The sequence below is a fragment of the Schistocerca cancellata genome, chromosome 2 (assembly GCF_023864275.1).
Source record: "Schistocerca cancellata isolate TAMUIC-IGC-003103 chromosome 2, iqSchCanc2.1, whole genome shotgun sequence".
NCBI classification, from domain to species: Eukaryota; Metazoa; Arthropoda; class Insecta; order Orthoptera; family Acrididae; genus Schistocerca; species Schistocerca cancellata.
Window position 1 is genome coordinate 388,733,548 of NC_064627.1, and position 24,283 is coordinate 388,757,830.

General features: G+C 39.2%; 1 protein-coding gene across 1 annotated transcript in view; it reads left to right on the plus strand.

The window, feature by feature from the left end:
- The first annotated feature begins 17,075 nt into the window (after positions 1 to 17,075).
- Positions 17,076 to 24,283, plus strand: part of LOC126161802 (cytohesin-1) — a 214,592-nt gene continuing 207,384 nt past the window's right edge. The window contains exon 1 of the mRNA XM_049917892.1: positions 17,076 to 17,233. Coding sequence (XP_049773849.1) covers positions 17,164 to 17,233 — 70 coding nt within the window. The 5' untranslated portion in view covers positions 17,076 to 17,163. The remainder of the gene's footprint in view (positions 17,234 to 24,283) is intronic.

The window sequence follows — 24,283 nt, forward strand, 5'->3', positions numbered from 1 at the left end:
ATGCAAGGGGTACACCAACATAAACCACCCACATCCCCCCCTCCTCCCCCCCGCTCCCCCTTAAAAAGAGACAAAGATTGCATTATAGGTTCCAAAAGCTCAGCTACAGGCATATGAATTTAGTGAACTAAACTACTAAACAACCAAAGAAAGTGATACCAATACAAAAAATCATGCCACATCATCATAGGAGAATGACAAGTGGCCTCCACATGCAATGGCAGAGGTGGCTGATTATCAGCAGACCTTGCTCTGAAACACCCATGATGGTGTTCCACAGGGCCCAGAAGAACACACAAAGGGTTTGGCAGCTCCAGTGGGAACAGTGGGCAACCTCAGTGATGTCAGCAGGGATGACTGGCGTGGCCACAGGAATGGCAGCCACAGTGAGAAGACCGGCTGTAACAAGACTGGTGTGGAACGCACTGACAAGACAGCTGGCATTGGTGTTGACAGGGCAGATGATGGAGGTAGGACTGATTGGAACAGGGTTGGTAGTGATGAAACTGATGAATGGACTGATGTCATGCTTGACAACAGAAGGAGGGACAGGAAGGATTTAGCCAGCAATGTCAGGACATACAAGACAGCTGTCAGCATCATAACAAGAATGGTGATGATGCAAGGGGTGATTGGGACAGGGGCAGCGACATATGGAGTGATGTCAGGACTGTCATCATTGCAGATGGATTTGGGGCCAGCAAGAGAGCTGACTGTGACAGGGCCGACACAGGCAGGAGTGACACTGACGATGACAGAGTTGGTGTCTGATAGTGTAACAAGCAAGGGCTGGGCTAAGAATGGTTGGACTGCTGCCATAGAACTCTGTGGACACGAAAGTGAAGGCCACACCATATGTCAATGCTGCAAACAACCTGAATGAAGGTGGCCTGGCTTCCCACATAAAAATTTCTAGGCACCCAGTCTGACACTTTTCAAGAACAAGCTCATTCGAAAACTGTGGCAAAGACTGTCTGATACTTACCAAGTACTTGGCATGCACATTGCTCAGCTGGAGGTGACTATCACAACAAAAAATATACATCTAACCACTCCTCTAAAAAGTCATAATCTATGTCCTCTGGATGAGAGCCTGGGAAAAGCTGACAACAAAATAAAAAATTTGTGCATGCGCTCTGGCAAGAACATGAGCACCTGGTATGCCATATGCCATAAAGTGGAATTCCAACTGTTGATGGTACAAGTCCCAGTCCTCTTTTTGACCAACAAACACACAAAAAGTCAGCACAGATTTGGGATTGGTGCACCAAGATGCAGCTGTAGAAGCTTAAGCCTGAGTGAGCTGAGCTACACCCTGCAGCTGTTTCTGAATTTGCTGCTCTTGTAACTAAATCACTTGAGACAAAGACAGCTCCACTGATGGGGCAGACATGATAAATGAAAAAGTCACTCAAATATTATGCAAAAATACACCACCAGCAAACTGAAAACTGAAACTTTAATTACTGAATTGTCACAAAAGTATGAAAATATGCCAACTAACCACCAAAAACAATGCAGACCAACAACATCAATTAGTAGATTTCACACTTATACAACATGTGAATGACCACCTGAACTATGCACAGAAGAAAACTACTAAGAAACATGATTCACGAACATGCATGGTTTGAGAAACTTGCCCTGATGTAGGAATCATGGACTGTAAGAAACATCACTACCTCCAGACTACAACGACACAAGAAGCATGAGATGCTGCTCTAACAAACCAACTCTTACACAAGCAAAAATCCACTTTGTTGAAAATCACTCAAACAAACTTGAAAAACAAAATGTCTGCATCAGAAAAATTATCTAATACACAACAATAAACACTAAGATATACTTGAGGAATACAAAAACACAAAGCATTTTACATCATTGTCAATGTAATATGGTGGACAAGATGAGTAGAAAACAACCAGAGACCTGTAAACATAAAAGCACTATAACATGTGTGAGCAACATACTCTCCATGAAAAAGTAATCAAGTTTTGTCTGAAACATCATTTTAAACCATTGACAGATAGCGCTGAAATCGAGAAAAAAGTAAAAGTGTGGAAGAACTCTGATTTATTTTGAATTATCCGAGAAAGATGCATCAAATCAATAAAAAATGTGCACCAATTCTTTCATTACACAAAATTAAGCTATTTTTTTTAATAAAATGTATCCTACCTGCCACAGTTTTTGATGGAGGGAGGCAAAATGGTATTAAAATCTCATCATTGAGTTCATTCAGTAATTCCTGAGTGATGTCTACATGATGTTGTTTTTGCTTGAAATTCAACAATTTTGGAACAACCTTTGCTGCTACATGTTTCATGCCCAAAACATCAACAATAAAAAATGGCTTGGCATGAATGAAAGGATATGCTGACATCATCAGCAACCCTTCTGGTGGCGATTCAACAATTTTCGAGAATCACTTTCTTTTCTTCTTCAACATTGTCATCAGTAATTGATGTACTAGGGTGTCCAGGGAGGGTGCCATCTTCAACTTTTTCTTAACATTCTTTGAAATGTTTATACGACTCATAAACTCTTGTCTTGTTCATACTAGATTTGCCAAAAGCCACATTCAACATTTTGAATGTGGTGATGCACTTTACTCCATTTTTCAAGCAAAATTTAATGTGAATTCTTTTTTTAAAGCAAAAATTCATGGAGCACTCAAAAACAAGTGTAACATTTTCGACTGTCAACAATTAACTAAACATAAACACACATCAGTAACACTTGTATTAACAAGATTTAACATTTTTTTTTTTGAAAATCGAATTTATAAATCCCACGAAAGTAAAAAAATTCCTGTTGCTTTTTGATCACATCTGATACACATTTATTAGCCCATAGACACCTACTAAACTGAATAAAGTACTGTCAATAGTTATATAAATATAATTTGCAATAATATCACATACAAATAAGAATATGTGCGAAGCTCTAACCATTTTAATGTGAATACAGTTCAATATTCCATACTAGTCCAGAGTACAAACCAGGTCAAGCCCAAGGTACAATTTACAGTTCATCCCAAGACTGGAGTCCAATTTACTGTGAGGAAGTACAAGAGTGAAATGAGAGAATAAAAATAACTCATGGGTTATACGAAGTCAGATTGTTGACTGGTGTGTCAAGGTGGTCTGACCATCAGCGGCGTATGCACGCCCTGATGCGATGCTGTCTTCTGACATTTGATTGTGCTGTTGCGTGGCAGCTGGCATCACATTTCCTAGCACCAGTGTGAGGGGGCTGAATAGCAAGGGCTTGCATCAGTGCCCCACAAAATGTTGTGGCAGCCACAGTGGCAGTGCCAGTGCCAGTACAAGACAAGTGGTAACATAGTGGTTACTGCATAATATATTGTCCCTCTTTAAATGTAAGCTGTCCCATTTCATAACAGGAGAGGATGAGGAGTTTCATATGGCAGAAGCAAGTGATCCAGTAAAGTGGTGAGAATTTGACAGACTGCTGAATGATTTGAGCTCTGGCAAGTCAACAAGAAGTACTCAGATTGTCTGTTATCATTGTAGGTCAGGTGGTGAAATAAAGAATACTATAGCAGTTCCATTTTTTACTACTTTAGTGCAGAGTGAGTAAGCTTATTCAGTGATTAAGATACTGGACTCACAGTTGTGATAATCAGAGTTCAGAGCCTTGTCCAGTCATCTTACCTGTTTCTGCAAGGTTTCATTGACACACTTCAAGTGTATACTTGGATGGTTCCTTCAGGATATCTATGGTTCATATTCTTTCCCATCCTTCTGCAACTGAATTATCCAACTCTAAAAATCTTTATTCTGATGAGATGTTGGGCTTCCATTCTCCTCTTCCAGCATTCTTCTCACGGACTTGAGAAATTCAAAATTGAAGAAAATGAAGAATCGAGGAAAACCTTAAAACCCCCAAAATACAAGCAAAACCATATGCAAATGGAATTCATGATTAAAAATCATAATCCTCTCCAGCGCATTGTTTAAAATTTGTATAAGTGGAGGAAATATAAATGTACAATACAATGTTTATACACTAATTTGTGGTAATGAATTCCATCAGTTCTTGAAAAATCACAGATGTGTAACAGCAAGTGAAAACTCATCAAAAAATTGAAATTGCTATCTAGGTACAAGGAAATTGAGCTATTTTCTGAGATGCTATGACCACAAATAGTAAACCAAAACACTTGTTTTTGAGAGATCTTTCCTTTGTGCTTACATAGAAAAAAAGCAAAAATTGATGAGCATGGTGAATTAAACCAGAAACTGTGAAGTATGGTGAAAGGCATCAGTGAGAGAATCATAGATGTGCAAAAATGAGTTTACTTCCCCAATTGACATTACAAGCTTATTAGAAATCAGCTCAGCAAATTTCTATACACTGTGTACAATGTAAATTAAAAGAAAGCTCAGGCTCTGCAGTTTCACTTTGTGCCTTCTACCACTGCTGCCGGTCTTTATGATCTACAGTGGGTGGTGCAAGTATACACATGAGTAGAGTATGTAGTTGTTGCAATTGTACTGTGTCATATTTGAACACAAAAGTCTAAAATCTGTTATTGCAGAACCCTTGTTCTGTTTCTGTGTGACATCACTACCATAGCACATGGTCTGCATGAAAAATATGTTTTCAGCACTTCCCAAAATGTTTTCACCCCTACCTGCACTCTTGTCATTGAAAGGCCACTCCCCTCTTCACATCCAGCAGGCAAGCTCATTGTACATGTGTTAGTGTGCTGTGAAGGCTACACTGGCTGTTGGGTGACAAAAAAAGTCACCAGCCAATAAGAGCTCACTAGCCAGAAGTGACCAACATTTTTTGATTCTGACTGAACATATTCATCAAGACTCAGTGTTTGAGTTTGAAAGGTTGATGATCAATATTTTTGCTGAATACAGTACATCGAAAATACATGTAAAAAGAAGAGACTAAGTTGTAAGTGGCACAAAAAAGGTGGTGGCTGGGCCCTTTTGTCAGAGACCAAGAGGGAAGAGGAAGGGGGGAGCCCTTATGTGGAATGGGATAGGCACAGAAGATGTACAGTTGATAGAACAGATTAAAATCGGGGCAGATTTCATCATCTGGGAGAGGGTTTCAGTTGAAGTTGTCTTGGGATAGGATATGGAGTTGGTGTAGATGGTGGGACATGTTTGTAAAGGCACAGTAGCATACCAGGTTTGGTGATAACAGGGAATACAATGGGTTTACTGGAATCTGGTTTGTGGATAGCATACAATATGCTGAAGTGTTCAACGTGTGTGAGCCAGTGCTTTGTAGGCGTGGAATACAATGGGTGGTTGCAATCCATGTGTTCAGCCAGTTAATAGTTTCTGGTATTAGTAACTAGGCAGAATGGCTGTAAATGGTAAGATAGAAATCATGGAGGAAGAAGATGCAGTTCATTCATTCTATAATTACAGGGTTTGTCTGGAAAGTAATACACTGTTTTTTTTTTTCCCCTCAGACAGTTTCAACTACTTAAAATTCTTTGAAGTATGACCTTCTGCATCAATATATTTTTGTCAGCACAATTTCCATGCATCATAAGCTTTTCTGGAACTCCTCAATTGGGATCCTCTTCAGGGAAGCCATCAAACGTAGCTTGCATGTTTGCCACAGACAAGAGATATTTCCCTCTAAGATCCCTTTTCAGCCAAGGAAACAAAAAAACAAATTATACGGGGGCCAGATGGGACTGTAGGACAGCTGTTGCACCATTGTCACACATTATGGACCAGGTAGGCAGGGACAACAAAGGCAGTGGGAGCTGGCACATTGTCATTGTGCAGTTTCCATGATGTGCAGAACTCTTTTCATACATGAGCGACTCTGTGATTCAGTCTCTGAAGCATTGCCTTGTAAAACTGAGCAAGTCCAATATTTATGACATCAAGCAAACACTCGTTTGATGGTATTAATTCAGTAACTGGTGCACACGAGTCACACGGTCATCCTTTTGTGATATTGTCAGGCGTCTCGGCAGGCCTTGTTGGCAACCTCCTCCCAACGTTCTCTAAACATCTTGAGCCACCTGTTTGACTGTGATTTGGAAAGGCTATCATCCCTGAAGACTTCCTTAAGCATTCCAAAAGTTTGCAGCAAAGTTTTGTTCAGCTTCACACAAAACTTTATCGCATAGTGTTGGTCTAAAGATTCCCCCAGTGTAAATTCAACATGACCACTGCATAGATCTTCACAGAACAAGCCATTCTAGCCCTCCAAGAGTGAGGAGGCAATTGAGCAACCTACTGCTGAAAAGCTAAGATTCCCATCCTCCCCAGCTGGTCTGATCGCTGTGCAACATAAGGCAGCATCAAAAAACATTGTGACACATTACTTTCTGGACACATCCTGTATTGCATGGATTTTGGAATTGTTGATCTTGTGCAGTCATTGGTTGCATCAGCACCTAAAATGGTTGAGGTAGAGTTTGAGGTATCATTGGGATTTCTATAGTGCAGGGTAGATGATAAGGAAGGCAGTGTCTTCAGCATACTGAACAAGGTGGATTGATGGAGGTAGTTTGGTCATATTGGCAGTTTAGAGGAGGTAAAGCAGAGGAGGGAGGACAGAGCCTTGGGCCACACCTGGAATAGGATGAAAGATATGGGAACTGAATTGTTAATAGTGACAAAGGATGAGTGATTAGGTAGGATGGATGCAATAAGGTGGACATAGTTAAGTGGATTTCTACTACTCTGGAGTCTGAAAAAGAGACTGGAATGATATACATGGTCATAGGCTTTCTCCATGTTGAGCAATACAAAAATATTGGATTTTTGGCTGTCTGGCTGGTGGGACAGAAGGTGAGTGAGGAACAGGAGTTGATCATCAGAAGAGAAGTTGGGACAGAAGCCATGCTGGTTAATAGGAAAAAGTTTGTGTTGGTTCAGGTCTTGATAGATGCATTAGGAGAGAATGGATTCAAGCTCGTGGTCTTGCAGTAGCGTTCTTGCTTCCCACGCACAGCGTCCCGGGTTCGATTCCCAGCCGGGTCCAGGATTTTTCCTGCCTCGAGATGACTGGGTGTTGTTGTGTCATCTTCATCATCATCATTCATCCCCATTATGGTTGGAGGATGACAATGGCAAACCACCTCCACTAGGACCTTGCCTAGTACGGCGGGGCAGGTCTCCCTCATCTTCCCCTACACTCCTCGGAGTATGGGACCTCATCATCATCATCATCATCGGATTCAAAGACCTTATTCAACACTGAGGTGAGACTGATGGAGCAGTAAGAGGAAGTATCAGTAGAGGGTTTGTGCGACTTGAGGAAAAGTAGGATTTTGGAGTTGTTCTACACTTCAAGACAGTAACTTGTAGAGAGGATCATGTTATAAAGGGTTACAAGAGCGACAAGAAAGGAGAGGGGACATTCTTTTAGGTATCGATAGATGATGTGGTTCTCCTAACTGTTGTGTTCTCTGTGAAGTATTTGTTTTGCTGTGATTGGTGTATTTAATTCAATTTGTGGTATGAGGCTGGATGTCAGGGGTGGAACAATGGAATTTGTTTGTTCATAGATTGTAGGAAAGATGGAGTATTCAAAATGAGGGTCTTCAAGAATTGTGAGGATGTCGGAAAGATAGGATACAAAGTGATCAGCTTTGCTTCGGTTGTCAGTAGGGGATGATTGTTGTGTAGGAATGAATAGAGAGGGATGGAATTACTGTCAGTGAATCAATGAAATACTTGGAAGAGTTAATTGTAGTATAGCACTGAACCTGGTGCATTTCTGGCAACATTCCCAGTGTGTTTTAGCATTTAGTAATTTCCTAGGTATATTTGTGTTTGCCAGAGGCATGTGAGCTTATCCTGGTCATGAGTCCATAGGAAGGAGCAGTATAAATAACTAAATGACATGATTCTTGAAGGAGGAGTAGAACTTGGGAAAGGGGTCGGGGGGAGGGGGGTCGGGCAAAGAGGATATACAGTCTTGGTAGAAACGTGGGTGGATATAGTGTCTGACAAGGTATGGAGTAGAAAATACATTGCATGAGGGACATCAAGTTGCTGGGAGGTGAGTGACTGGCTTCCATTCTAAGTATGTATAGATTCTCAGCAAGCATTCCAGTTGGTCCTTGAATAGTCTTGGATTGCTATTGGGTTGCAGTGCTTGGGAATGAAGTAGTATGTAGGCAATGCTGAGTAGAACAGGTAGGTGAACATTTAAGTTTGAATAAAGGACTGCTGCTGTGAGGTGCCCAAGGAGGTTGGAAGATACTAAAATGACATCTGGAGAGGTGTTAATATCAGGAGATGTGCTGCGGGATAGGTACAATGTCACCATGGAGGGAGTCTGTAAACTGACACCACTGTTGGAATTCTGCAGGGGACTTGCTGCAGATGTCAAAATAAGCAGCAATAATGTAGATAGGTAGTTGGGAAGTTATGGTCTACGTGGATGAGGAAGTCATACAGGATAGGTTCATTAGGTCATATGTGTAAAGTAGCACAAATAAGGGTTAAGGTGTTTGGTGGGAGTATTTATAAGCTATGTGGCTGAAAAGGTGGCCAATTGCAACTCCATCACTGGCTAAGGGAGAGGGATTATCCATGTGGTGTAGGATATAGGAAGAGGTTCAAATGGTGTAAAAGGATTGGACAAAGGTCTCATTAAAAATGAAGGCAAGTATATTGTGTTGGGAAAGGGCATGCATAAATAAGGTTTTATTTGTAGGGAGGAAACAGATGTTTTGGAACAGGACATTATAATGCTGTTTTGCCATATAAGGGTCTAGGAATGGTTTGTGTAGGTGAGTATGAAAGAGGGATTAGACTAGGATGTTAAGGCAGGTGATCCTGGTTGTGGGAACAGGTGGCTTGGATGTTTAGATGGAATATGGAGTAGGTGGTGAGGGAGAGTTTTTGGAGGGTCTGTAGTCATTGAAATGGATGGATGTTTTGAAGTACCACCTTTGTGAATTTTATATCATCTTCAGCAGTGGGAATTTGATGGAACTGGTGGGATGAATAGGATTATCAATGGGACAAGTTGGGATAGTTATTTCAAGTTTGGTAGGCTGAGACTTGGCTTTGCATTTGATGAAACAGACGGGGTGGGAATCATTGTAGGTGCTGCAGGTAGGAGTGGAAACAAGGGTAGTGTATTGTTTAATAAGACAAGAGGCTTTACAGTGTGGAAAAGAGGGATTTATTGCTGTAATCAGCTGTGAGGAGATCATTCGAATGGACACATTTTTGACAGAAGTAGGACTCAGGGTGATATTAGAAAGGATCTACTTTAGGTGGCAATGGAATATCAGAGCTCCCTCTTTGAGGGGATGATCTATTGTGGAGGCAGATTCTGTAGAAACATGGCCAAGGTAAGTGTGGCCAAGGTCATTGTTAATGTGGAGGACTTACTGGATTTCTACATGATTTGCATACTTTATTAAGAAGTTATTTAGCACCTCAGGTGAGACTGGAGTCACTTGCATGGTTCTGTGACTCTCTGAAATAGACTTTACTACCTTCCAGGCAACTTTGCATTTGTTGGGAGACTTTTTGATGAAGATATCATTGGCTCTCCTCTTTGCTACTTGCATTTTCACCATATATACAGAGTGAATCACCTAAAAATTACACTGAAAACATTGTGGAAATGGAAAGTGCTATAGATGTGAAGTTATCACAGAATGGATTAATAGTCTGGGGCCCATATTATTATCCAATCAACAGATTTTTATAATACTTAGAAAGTGTATTTTTTGTGCAGACATACACATTTTTAAATTTAACAACATCTACTGACATTAACAGACTAAAAGTAGGATAAATTCAGTGATGTTTGTTGCAGGATTCTAGTGTGGGCCATTTATGAGTTATCGTATTTTGAAAAATTCCCTCACTAATGCTTCTTCAATAGCTCTGGTTGCACACACTAATGAACGGCACAAGTACATACACTATTTATGTGGATTCTGACTAGCAAGGAGACAACTGACTGTAACAGGTTGTGTTCAAAATTAGCACTGGTAGCAGCAATACATGCTTCCAGTATGGTATGGAATAACTGCTGCACATGTGCTATCATTTCAGTGGAGATGCCCGAGCAGGCAGCAGTAATACGTCATTGCATATTATTTGATGTAATTGGCATGTCCTTGTAGACAGCATATTTCAGTTTTCCTCACAGAAAAAAGTCTAAAGGTGTCAAATCTTAGAAATGGGCCAGACAAGATACAGGTCCTCTGCACCCAGTCCAATGATTTGGAAACAATTCACGAAGACATGCTGTAGTACTTTGTGCACTATGGGCTGGACAGCAATCATGTTGGTATCATAGGTTCCTCCTAGTCTGCAAAGGAACATCTTTTAGCATCCATGGAAGATGGTCTGTTAGGAGGCTGTGATACTTGTGCATGTTCAGTGTTCCATCTATGAAAAAAGGTCCTCCACCTGACAAAACCAGCAGAGATTGTCAACAGACAAATAGTGCACGATTTCATGGTTTACGGCCAGGATTGGTAAATGTGCATTTCATTACTAAATAAGATATGTGATGCATGTGGAAATTTTGGTCTTATGTCAAATCGGTAGGTGGGTCAAAACAAAATGTCCAGACACTCTGTAACCAAAATTGTACTGAAACAGAGGATGACAGACTAAACGCCGAAGTACTAAATGTATTTTTCCAAAGCTGTTTCACAGAGGAAGACTACACTGTAGTTCCTTCTCTAGACTGTCGCACAGATGACAAAATAGTGGATATCAAAGTAGATGACAGAGGGATAGAAAAACAATTAAAATCGCTCAAAAGAGGAAAGGCCGCTGGACCTGATGGGATACAAGTTCGATTTTACACAGAGTACGCAAAGTAACTTGCCCCCCTTCTTGCAGCGGTGTACCGTAGGTCTCTAGAAGAGTGTAGCATTCCAAAGGATTGGAAAAGGGCACAGGTCATCCCCGTTTCCAAGAAGGGACATCGAACAGATGTGCAAAACTATAGACCTATATCTCTAACGTCGATCAGTTGTAGAATTTTGGAACACATTATGTTCGAGTATAATGACTTTTCTGGAAACTAGAAATCTACCTTGTAGGAATCAGCATGGGTTTCGAAAAAGACGATCGAGTGGAACCCAGCTCGTGCTATTCATCCACGAGACTCAGAGGGCCATAGACATGGGTTCCCAGGTAGATGCCGTGTTTCTTGACTTCTGCAAGGTGTTTGATACAGTTACCCACAGTCATTTAATGAACAAAGTAAGGGCTAATGGACTATCAGACCAATTGTGTGATTGGATTGAAGAGTTCCTAGATAACAGAATGCAGCATATCATTCTCAATGGAGAGAAGTCTTCCGCAGTGAGAGTGATTTCAGGTGTGCCGCAGGGGAGTGTTGTAGGACAGTTGCTATTCACAGTATACATACATGACCTTGTGGATAACATCGGAAGTTCATTGAGGCTTTTTGCAGATGATGCTGTAGTATATTGAGAAATGGAAAATTGTACTGAAATGCAGGAGGATCTGCAACAAATTGATGCATGGTGCATGGTGGCAATTGAATGTCAATGTATACAAGTGTAGGCCTAATGTGCTGTGAATACATAGAAAGAAAGATCCTTTATCATTTAGCTACAATATAGCAGGTCAGCAACTGGAAGCAGTTAATTCCATAAATTACCTGGGATTAGGCATTAGGAGTGATTTAAAATGGAATGACCATATAAAATTAATCGTCAGTAAAGCAGATGCCAGACTAAGATTCATTGGAAGAATACTAAGGAAATGCAATCTGAAAACAAAGGAAGTAGGTTACAGTACACTTGTTCACCCACTGCTTGAATACTGCTCACCGGTGTGGGATCCGTACCAAATAGTGTTGATAAAAGAGATAGAGAAGATCCAATGGAGAGCAGCACGCTTCACTACAATATCATTTAGTAATATCGAAAGTGTTATGGAGATGATAGATAAACTCCAGTGGAAGACTCTGCAAGAGATATGCTCAGTAGCCCGGTATGGGCTTTTGTTGAACTTTCAAGAACATACCTTCACTGAGGAGTCAAGCAGTATATTGCTCCCTCCTACGTATATCTCGCGAAGAGACCATGAGGATAAAATCAGAGAGATTAGAGCCCACACAGAGGCATACAGGCAATCTTTCTTTCCATGAACAATATGAGACTGGAACAGAAAGGAGAACCGATAGAGGTACTCAAAGTACCCTCCGCCACACACAGTCAGGTGGCTTGCAAAGTATGGATGTAGATGTAGATCCTGTCATAACACCCATGTACAGAAGTTAACATGATTCTCATAATTGTTTATATGCAGCTCTTGATGGAAAGAAATATGGTAGGGATGGAATCTATGTCAAAGGAGAATGCATAGGACACTTGCCTGACTCATACCGCTTCCTCGTGTGATTGCAAGGGAGCTAACACGCAGATCAACTGTAACAGCAGCAAGACCACTAATTTCCCCATCTTCTGTTGCCACTTGTTTCTTTTTGTTACATTGTCTAGGTTTTACCATAATTGGTTGAAGCTGCTGATAAATAATTGTTGAGATGGTTGACTTCTGTTGAGATATATGGCCACATACACTGTTACATGAATGAACTGCATTCCTCCTACACTCTCCCTACAGCTTGAGCATGATGACAGTTATTTCTGCATTGGTAAATCCCAACTTACCGCTTGTATGTCACACACCAACAAAGCACACAAGTTCACTGTAAGTAAACATAACAGGGTGGACAGCAATCTGTGGCTGTTTGTCGATAATGCTGTGGTGTATGGTAAGGCGTCAAAGTTGAGTGACTGTAGGAGGATACAAGATGACTGAGACAAAATTTCTAGTTGGTGTGATGAAAGGCAGCTAGCTCTAAATGTAGGAAAATGTAAGGTAACGTGAATTAGTAGGAAAAACAAACCAGTAATGTTCAGATACAATGTTAGCAGTGTACTGCTCAACTCAGTTATGTCATTTCAACATCTGGGCATAACGCTACAAAACGATATGAAATAGAAAGAGAATGTGAGAACTATGGTAGGGATGGTGAATGGTCAACTTCAGTTTATTGGTTGAATTTCAGGAAAATGTGGTTCATCTGTAATGAAGACCCCATATACGACACTAGTGTGACTTATTCTTGAGCGTATGAGATCTGTGCTAGGTTCGGATTAAAGACAGATACCAAAACAATTCAGAGGTGGGCTGCTAGCTTTGTTACCGGTATATTCAAACAACATTCAAATGGGCAGAGATGCTTTTGGAACTCAGATGGGAACCCTGAAGGGTAAACAACTTTCTTTTCAAGAAACACTATGGAAAAAATTTAGAGAACTGGCTTTTGCAGCTGGTTGTGGAACGGTTTTACTGTAGCTAACATACATTGCTTGTAAGGACTACAAAGATAAAATATGAGAATTCAGGGCTCACACAGAGCCATATAGACAGTAGTTATTTCCTCTCTCTATTTGTGAGAGGAACAGGAAAGGAAATGACTAGTAGTGGTTCTGGGTACCCTGCACCATGCACCGTAATGTGACTTGCTGAGTATCTATGTAGATGTAGACTGACATTTGGGATTTTTGCTTTGTTTTTGCTAATGAGATAAGTGATTCTATTGTATACCTGTTTCTTCACTTCTCCCTTTAAGAAGAAACTTTGTAAAGTAAATTTATTTTGATTTAATCTTTCCATTTCAAATTAACAGCCATTTGAGCTGTGGCTGGCTCATGCTATGCGTTGGATTGAACCTTGGTTGCTATTGTGTTTAGTCTCCCACAGTTATCACGATTATGCTGTTATCCTCTCTTTCTGTGGATGGCAGCAGTGGTGCATATCAATATCTGCTCCTTGGACTATCTTTGGCCTGGAGCTTATAGTTTCCAGTTGGGCTGTGTGCGGACAGTTGGTCAGTTGGCGTTGAGTAGCGAGGAAATCTCCGCAGCGCGTTGTTTGGCCTGGCCCACCGGCAGCCTCTATGTGGTGTCGGAGTGTTTGGTGCTATTCCCATTGCTATGGGGTTCGTGGCTCACCAATCCTGGACATGAAAGTTGAGTTTTGACTTAGTCTACCAGCTGTTCACATTGTGTCATTTGGAGATCGTTGTCGGCTGTTGGGATATTCCTGCCAGCAGCAACATGTGTTTTCAAGTTGGCAAATTTTAGCCACCCTCCAGTGGAGTTTAACTGTACTTGGTTATTTGAATTGAAGTGCACCAGTGGAATCTTCTGCCTTGTGGTCGTTAACATTCCTGTTACCTGCCCTGGCCGTTGATGTAAATTCATGCAGTGTGTTTTCCTTATTGTATTGTCACTGTCCAGCATGGTGTGTAGTTTGACAGCTCAATGTATAATTGGTTGTGGGTGCCAATACCTTCTACGTTGTTCCATTGAACTCCCTGTTGTATGCTGGTTGGGTGAAGCAGAGGTTACCTTGTCGGTGGGTCTGCTGACTATTTGTAGGTTGGGTTGTCGTCGCATCGACAATGGTTGGGCCGACTGCCTGTCTCACCTAAGCAAGCATTAGTGTTTGAATTCCAGGCCGACCCTCGGAACTTCTAAGCGTCCTTTAGTGTACTGCCTTTTCTTGTTTGTTCCTTTTGTTTGTACTTGTATGGCTTCTAGCTGACTTTTAGATTAAGGTTGTTTTGCCCTTAAGGCATCAGATGGTCTGGGCCTTCAGCCTAATTAAGAAACTGTTTTAAGATAAGGCTTTCCCTTTTAAATTCCTGATTTTGGTTGAGCTTTAAGTTATTGGCTTTCAGCTGCTTTTAAATTAAAGTGGTCTTGCCCTTAAGGTATGAGATTGTATGCCGCATTCAGCCGCTAATTAAGTTCCAAAACTAAAGCTGTGTTCAAAATAAATAAATAAATAAATAAATAAATTCTTGGCTCTTGTAATGTTTGATCAAATAAAAGGTTGTATGTTCGAGTGTAACTGACAGCCACTTATTTTGGCCCCTTTCCACAACTTAAACTACCTGTCCTGTCCTGCGGGTTCAGCAGGGCATCTCATCATTCTTCTTTTGTTTGCATTTCTTAATTCATTGATTGTCTGTGTCGTATAGTGATTCATCACTTTAGCTTTTTAGTTTAGCTGTTGTGCACATCTTTTTGTTATAAAGTGGGTTGTAATATTCATTTTATGGCTAAGCTTCAGTGCAGTTGCTAATGTTTCGTGCACACGTACAGTATATTGCTTAGGATTTTTTTCATTCCTTTGAGTTCTCTTCACAGTTATTAATTATGCTTGTTGTGTTATATATTATGTACACTTGTCGCTAATGTATGTGTTTGAATGGTTGTAATTAAAGACCAGCTACTCACAAACATCCAGTGTGGACTTAATTATTGTATGACTGTGAAACTTGGTAGATATTGTAATGCATTATCCTGGAAAGACAATTAGCTCCCATTTTGCTCGCCAGGTGCAAATCTGATGCCATGATTGCAAGAAAGACTTATAGAAATGTTTCCTTATGTGTGGGTTAGGAACGACCCATGGGCAGAGAAGCTCTAAGAATTGAGAAAGGCATGGTATTGATTTTATTATTACCTGCAGCTTACACGATTTGTTCAATATGAGTTTGAGAGATGCTGCATCTGTAAAACAACGTGATCAACAGTTGTTCAAAGCACTTCTGGTGGCTTGTGAGCAATGGGTTCCCGTATACTAGCCTTCAGATCAGGTGTAGATTGAACATGACCCTGCTAAACACATTCTTTTAGATATCCCCGGACCTAAAGTCACCCATGGGTTCAGACCTGATGATCTTGCAGGCCATGCATTTGGAAAACTTCTGGAGAGTACATGTGCTTGGAAGGTTGCGTTATGAAGACCTTTCATTGGTGAGCGACATTAGGTGTTGCCCCATCTTGTGTGAAAACAATAGTTTCCATACAGTTGCGCCAAAGCAGGAATGCTGTACAAGGTGGTGTCAACGTGCAGACCTCACGATACGCCTGAGAGGTTCTCTCGATGTAGTCTCTTCAAAGAAGAAATGAATGAGCATAAAGGTGCTTGTGAATCCACTTCCTACAGATATACCTGATTAAAGCTGTATCTTGTGCATGATCAGAAGTAGCTAAATAAACTGACGAAAACTGTATCCTGTGCATGATCAGAGGTAGCTAAATAAATCTGAATATTAGTGGTGTGGGAGGCAGCCGAAGCGGAGGCGAGGACGACGGTACCGGGCAGAGGAGGAGTTGCGAGAGATTAGCACGCGGCCGGCGACAAAGTGTCGCAACGGTGGCAGGGGTGACAGCAGAGATGCCTGGGACGATGGGGCGGTGATGACAGCGACGGAAGACGACGGCCACGGCGGTGACAACGTGAGAAGGCGGTTGCAGGAATACGGGCACTAAACAATGTGACGAAGGCAGGAATCTGCGAGGAACACAGTAAATGACAACAAGCAAGGTCGCAACTATCACACTGATACTACAGGGTGCCTCTAGCCAGTCTAGCTGACATGAGCAACGAATGGGTGGAGGACAACAGGGAACATTTGTCAATCTAGAACTAGACAGTTACTCTAGCCATTGTATTTGATGATGTGAAAGTGTGTGATTCCAACCACGGAATACCATTTCTTGGAGTTAACATGCATATATTTACTGTAGCTCTACTAGTGTGGGAGTATGAGATTCCGACCACGGATGACATTTTCGTCGTTAAAACAGAGATATTAAACTTTCTGGCAGATTAAAACTATATGTTGGACCGAGACTCTAACTCGGTACCTGTGCCTTTTGCGAGCAAGTTCGAGTCTCCGTTCAGCACACAGTTTTAATCTGCCAGAAAGTTTGATGTCAGTTTACACTCCGGTGCAGAGTGAAAATTTCATTCTAGATACATACAAAAATTTATTGTTGTTCTACCAGCGTAGGAGAGTGGGATTTGAACCCGCGGATCATCATTTCGCTAGTTAACACACAAATATTTACTGTGGCTCTTCTAGCTTTTATATCACACAAACACTACGTCACTGAATGCACTGCATGTGTTTGAAAATACTGCCAAGCAGTTTATTAGTTGCAGAGAACGCCACACGGCGCGCTAAAGACGCCCACAGAGAGTACTATGTATTTGGTGTAAGCAATTTTTTTACAATTCCCGTTGCAACATCTTTGGTGTGGAAGAAAGCTAATGGTTACGTAAAATTATTTCAGTTTTTTATGCGTTTGTTTTTCTGATGTGGAAGGAATTTGATTCCTTAAAAATGAGTACTTCGTCGCATGTTCCCGATACGTTTAATTTAACAGGTGAGCTGTGATGAGAAGTCTACTGACATAATGTTCAACGCTAATGGCATAAAAGCTATTGATCAACCCCTTTAAACCTTGTTGTTCTATTTTAAACACTCTGTTGTCAAATCTAGCACCCTTTATAAACTTAAAACGCCAATACATTGTTATGTATTACGTCTACACCAAATATTGAAATTTGTCCGTGACATACAGCTGATACTTGTCACGCACTCAGCAACTCGTTCTTGGAAGTCATCTGTCAAAATTGCGGAGCGTGTAGTCTGTTCTAAAATTGTTCTAAGCATTTGTTTTTGGATACGAACTGAACATTTGATGATCGTATTGTGACCCCCAAAGTTCGTTATTAATGTACAATAAAAAACGTGCTGAATTTATTAGCTGTCATAATTTGAGACAAATGCAATGTTTGCATTAAACTCTTGAATAATATTTCATATATCCTTTGCAGTTCATCTGTAAACGAATCGTAAGATAGAGTTTTGAAACTTCTGATTGTATTGTTCTCTTTGTGATTGAGATAATACAAATACTTTACATTTTTTGGTCATGAGCTATTATTATATAGAACTTTCGATCCTAAATAGAAACTCATCACACTGTATTTTACTGTAATAGAGAACTGTGATAATTTGTCGTACATCTAATCCACAACTTGCTCATCCACATGTTTGTGCAGTTGTTTCAAAAGTAGTAGGTATCCATGAAAAAGACATATTGGTATGCACCATTTTAAGTATTACGCCAGTGTACTAGATGACATGTAACTAAAAGTATGGGTGTTATTTTAATGACATCCTTATCAAATTTGTCTTTAATGCTTGGTGTCTTTTGACACGTGAAACTAATCACACTGGTTAATAAAACTAAAACAAGATCCCAAATGTCAGCAACTTATCTGAACCAAAAATTGACGATTGTGCTACATGTAGAGGCATGTTATAAGATTGGGCCAAAGTGACAGAGTAATTGGGCCCGGTATTTTTTGACAGAGTGCTGTTTGTTTTCTTATAAAAAAAGACTGACAGTCTTGTATTTAAAACTATGTAGCTCTTTTCCATTTATAATTACATTAAAACCGAAAAGCACATATGAATTGAAGTAGAAACCTGTAACTTACATGTATGTTTAAATAAGATATTAGATAATATTGTCACTGCTTGAAAATTAATTTATTGATGTTGGGGTGAAGGACGTGGAACTATTCAAAATTCTTTCTCCAACAAGATGTGTATTGCTTGTGAGTAGAAAAGAGTGAGTATTAATGCATAGAAATCTGGACTAAATGTGTCATCCAACAAGAAAAAAGACACAGATACCTGTATTACATTAACATGTTAACTGCCATGTCACTGCTGGCAGTCACACTATTACCTGGCACATTGTGACCACAGCTGGACATGCAGAGCCTCAAACTGATGCTTTGTGCCTGGCCTGGCCGTGAAACTTCATCAATAAGTGTGCAGCAGTCAGTGTCTTACACATCTCCATCATAATTAAGTCACTGCTATTCAAAAATGGCCAGTCTCTCTGTATTTTTTCCTTTTGTAAAATGAGTTGCTAAACTGGATATGTGTAAGAGATATATAGCTATAGATGATGAATAACAGAACCATGTCCAATTAAACTGAACTTCAGGCAATTCCACTAAATATTATATTGTATGTTCATTTAATATATTTTTTAAATATAACTATTTTTGTCTGCAGGCTGATCCATGACTGTTTACTACAACTAATAATTCAGGACCATTAGAAAATTGTAACCACTCACTGTTTATAATTTTTAACTTCTGAAATCTTTTACAAAGCTGTTGCTTCACCTTCATGTGATACATCACAATTCATTTTTATAGTCCGTCAGCTTCAGTCTTTTGCTACTAAAACCTATATGGCAACAGTTACTGTCACTGTGATCTTAGAAAAAGTTTAAGTTAAAGGTACTCTTTTGTTAACTATCTGAATGGCTTGGCAACAGACAAAGAGGAACAGATATAATGTCTCTACTGTTGAGACACCTTATGCTACTGACATCTTTATCAAATTGTCTTTTAAGCTTTGTTTTGCCAGTCTACACCCAAAAATACTTTTAAAAGTATAAATAGGTCCTCGACAAAATCCTATCAAAATCAAACCAGACCTCAAACTATAGGTATATTGCAAACTCAGGTAGTATGAGTGTGGCCTTTTCTGAATTTGATGCTGGTACCATAGGAACCAAAGCAAAATGGACGCACCTGAATACCTGCAGCTAACTGAAACAAATTTCAGATGGAGATCAGATGTTTGAGTGATTTAACCAGCATTTTTCAAAGATTGTTGATAATCTGTTTTGAGGAATCATGCAAAACTGTTGATCCCAATGTCACACAGATTATTTTTTCTGACCTCAGTAACTGGGAAAAAAAGTATTGACATTGCAAGAACCACAAAATCTTATTCGTGTAGAGTTGATGATGTTCCAGATTATTTATTGAAAAAGAATAGTTCTGTGTCAATGTTAGTCCCTATGAAATGTGTAAAATGTTGCAACATTTATAAAGAAACAACATTTTTCACATAAATAATGTTTTCGGTGGCATACTGTATTCGAAAACATATTGACAGAACGTAATTATGTTGCGACGTTGCTACAGTATAGGAATTTACCTGGCTTTAAATGTTCAGCTGATGCCAACGTATCTATCCGGTTTATCAAAGACCGTGTGATTCCCCCCTCCCCCCCCCCCCCCCCCTCCCCGGTGAGGTTTTTGTATCTGAACAGTTGTTACAGCATATATTTCAGGTGGTGTAACTGCTAGTACAACCAATAGAGATGCTTAAAAATAAATCACAGCATTTCTAGCTTTTGGAACTTTTTCATGGAAGAAAGAGGTTTTGGCTGGAGACAAATGAGCAGTTTTGTGTTTGTTTGTGTGTGGGAGAGGGGAATTAGGTCACTCAAACCTCACACTAGGAGTAATCCACTTGGGTTTTGCTGAACCCGTCCAGGGCATTATATATATCAGAATGAGAAGAAAAATCAACTGGATTAGTAATGATCAGACTGTCTGAGAAGCAGTTGTAAAGGTTGGCAAAAGAAAAATAGAGAAAAATTAAACTGAAAGAAGCTTCTCCTGTTGTGATGAACCAGATAATCATGTGAAACATTTGGAAAGAAATGACTGAAATTCAGAAATAAATAAGTTATTTGTAAGTGAGCACACAGTATAACGGAAACGGCACTTAAAAAGAAAGCCTGGCATGGAAACATACATAAGGATGGTACATTACTTACCTATAACCTGCTGCAGAAATCACTAAGGATTTTTCTGCAGCAGGAGTAAAATTATAACAGCGAAAGCAATGATGTTAGAATTTGCCTTTTAACATTTACATCTGGATGAAAAGAAAAACAATCTGTACGGCGTACTGAATAGAATGAGTGTAAAATTCAGCATTGTAATTATAAAGAAAACCAGTAAAATAGTTGAGAGTAGGAGAAGAAGTGATAACTTGATCAGGGAGAAGAAAATAGGATGAATTTTTGTGTTTTGGCTGTAAACTTTTTAAGGACTGTTGAACCAGAGAAGATGTGAATATTAGGTCTAGATGATGATAGTTTTTTGAATAGTAGACCCTCGCTAGAGTTAAACCATTAGAATAGCTCTTAGAAAATTTATTTGCTGAAAGTTAGCAAATAATAGTGTGTAAGCTATTGGGGGGGAGGGGGGACCAGAATTTTTAATAGAAGTAGTACAAAGGTACACGTGATTTAATTCATCAGCAAGTAAAAGGTAAAACTGCCCTCAGTCTGCAGGTAAGTTTGAACTCGATGGCACTTTACTTGTCATGGTCTCGACAAAGGTGGTGTGCATTTTGCCTTCCTCTGGTCTTTGAACTTACATAGTCAGGTATAGAGGGACCTACACTTTAACATGGACTCCAAATCACTGTACAACTTGGCAATTTTCACATGTACAAATCATCATAGTTGAAAGAAGTGGAAATCAATGGAAATAATCATGTCACTGACATCGGATCGAAATCCAAAACATTGGATTTGAATTATTCACGTAGAAGTATTAGTAACAAGTCTGCCTTTGTAGAGATGTTGCTTTCCCCAAGCCTTTCTATAATTTATGATGGGTTTACTGTGTAACTGTACATTTAAATAACAGTGAAATATGAGTATTATGTTTGGTGTAGTATTTCTGTTATCACCAGTGTCTGAGGAATGAAAACTGGTTAGGGACTGATTTTGAATTTAAATGCATGGTGAAAAGTTGTTTGGTTTTGTTACAAAATAGATAAATGGACTGCCAAAGTCAGATGAGTCATTAGTGAGAATGTTTCACTGCATTAGAAACTTTGAGGAATGCTTCCCATCTAATTATAATTTGTGTATAATATTGTGATTATGGACCATATAATATTACTTGTTCCATACTGTCATAAGAGCAAACCACGGATATCCCTTCATCTACTGTACTTGAACCTCAAGAAAGTAGATAAAGTATTACCATGAGTATTGGCCCTTATTGTGTAGGACATTTAAAAGACATCTGTGTGAAACCTTATCAGGTCGTTTGTGATATACAAGACCAGATTTTTTTTATAATCGGGAACACATATCTGTCCCTTATACTTTATGTTATCCTGGTTTTCTATGGCTGATGAAGCAAGGAGAGAGCACAAAAATGACCAGTTGTTCCATGCTACTGAGGATGGAACAAATCATAAGACTCAATGATAATTGCAGAATAAAAAATTGATGTCAGTTAATGAAACAAATATATACATGGCAGTGAAAAAAAAGCAGATAAAATGTTGCTGTCAATTAGTTTCGAAGGAATGAACAAAGTAACAAACTTTAAGAAACAGTATAGGATTGAATTAAATCAGAACAGCCCTTGCGAAAGAAAATAGAAGGAAAAAATTAACTTCAAAACAGAAAAGCAATTCTTTGTTTCCATAATAATGTTGCAGAATGCAGTGACCACTGGCTTTTAACGTAATACTAGAACTGCATTTGAATATATTCAAGTTGGAGTTCTCTTGTCGTATCAGAAGGAAAATTTATTCCTATCTTCACGGAAGGAAGATATATGAATGTGTCAAAAGAAAAGCACTTTTTTAAAAAGATTGATAAACTTTTTTGTCATATATCTTGTTTCATCTGTAATTGTTTGATTATGCAAGGTTCTAAATAGTTTAATTTTTGCTGTTGGTTGTTACCCCAGATCACATATATATCACTCAATGAGTTACAATTAATTATGTTGAATAGTTAATGTTTTTCTGTATGTTATTACATTTTGTTGTTTGTACCAAAGACGTTCTGTGTTTCTTTGGTCTTCTTGTGTATTACCTGATAGTTGACTCTCTTTGTCCACAAAATTTTAAGTGTTTGGTTAATTCCAAAGTTGACATGTTTTTAATATTGTTAAGTTTCATTATTTAAATGCTAACATTTTAGGTTAGGCTTTGCCATGACTGTTATTCATATCAAATGACACAACAAGTCTACCGATACCAGTCACTGTTTATTTATCTCCATGACACGTTTTGAAGGTATAAACCTCCATCATCTGGTGAATTAATACATGTTAGTATGAAGTGTGTGTTGTGTTATGATTTTGAGTTAACTTGTAGCACTGTCTCCATATTACATGTAAACTTATGATGGGGAAAGGAACCTGTGACCACTGGGGACAGAGCCACAAGCTAGCCCAAAATCATAATGCAATACACACGTCATACTAATACATGTAAATTCACCTGATGATGGAGGTTTAAAACTTCACAATTTGTCCTGGCGACAAATAAACAGAGACTGTTAACAGTAACTTGAAGTTTCATACTATCTAGCATTTTTCAACTGAAAATCTATTACTTAAAAAAATGAAATAAAAAGATGAAAACATTTAAATATCTTTGCATGCCGTTTTCTTTGTCTTTGTCTGTTTTTCAGCATCCTCCCACAACAGACAATTTAGCTCATCATTAGTCTTCTAGATATTCTTATTAGCTTTTTAATTAGGTACCATTGTGAAAAATACTAGAGGTAGAGCGTATCTGTCTTGCATATCCCTCTTTAATGCCAAAAAATGTTGATGTGCCATTTGCTCTCCATATACATTTACAATTTCTAGTGAATTTTAATTTTGTTAGCAATTTTTTACTATTCAGGCAGTTTAAGATATACCTTAAACTTAATCAAAATTCTTTCAAAAACTCAAAAAGGGTTCTCAACATTTCTTCATATGCACTGTTACTGGTGATGAAAGATCTGTAGGCCTCTCTGTATCCACTTTGTCATTGTGCAATTGTGATTCAGTTATAAATCAGCATCACAGAGAACAGTTAATATGGGAATAGAACAGAAATCATAAAAGACAAGGAAACTGGATAATATTGGTGGTTATAATCAAAAGTGTAGCTACTCACAGAGATCCTGTGTGGGGTATAATTATGAAATGGCAGTGAAACTTGGTAGATATTCTAATGCGTTAATGCAGAACCTATTTACACTGGAAAAACAATTAATTCCAGTTTTGGCCACCATGTGCTAGTGTGGCACTGTGAATGCAAGAAAAGTGTATAGAAATGTTTCCATATATAATATCTTTGGAACAAGATGCAGACAGAGGAGGTCAAACAAGTGAGAAAGGACTAATGATGATTTTATTATTAAGTGCCACTTACACAATTTATTTAATATGAGCACTGGAGACGGTGACAAGCTGCTACATCCATAAACTGACATGAACAACAGTTGCTTGCAGCAATTACAGTAGAATCTGAGCAACATGTTCCTGTATATTGGCCTTCAGATTAGGTAGAGGCTGAACATGACCCTGCTAAATGTATTCTTTTAAGTATGCCAAGAGCCAAAAGTCAGTTGGATTCAGATCTGGTGATTTTGCTGCCATGCATTTAGGAAGCATCTGGAGATAACATGCCTGTGGAAGATTGCATTAAGCAGATTGTTCATGAATGACTGACATTTAATGTTGCCCCATCTTGTATGTAAAAAGTGGTTTCCACACAGTTGCACTCTTCTAAA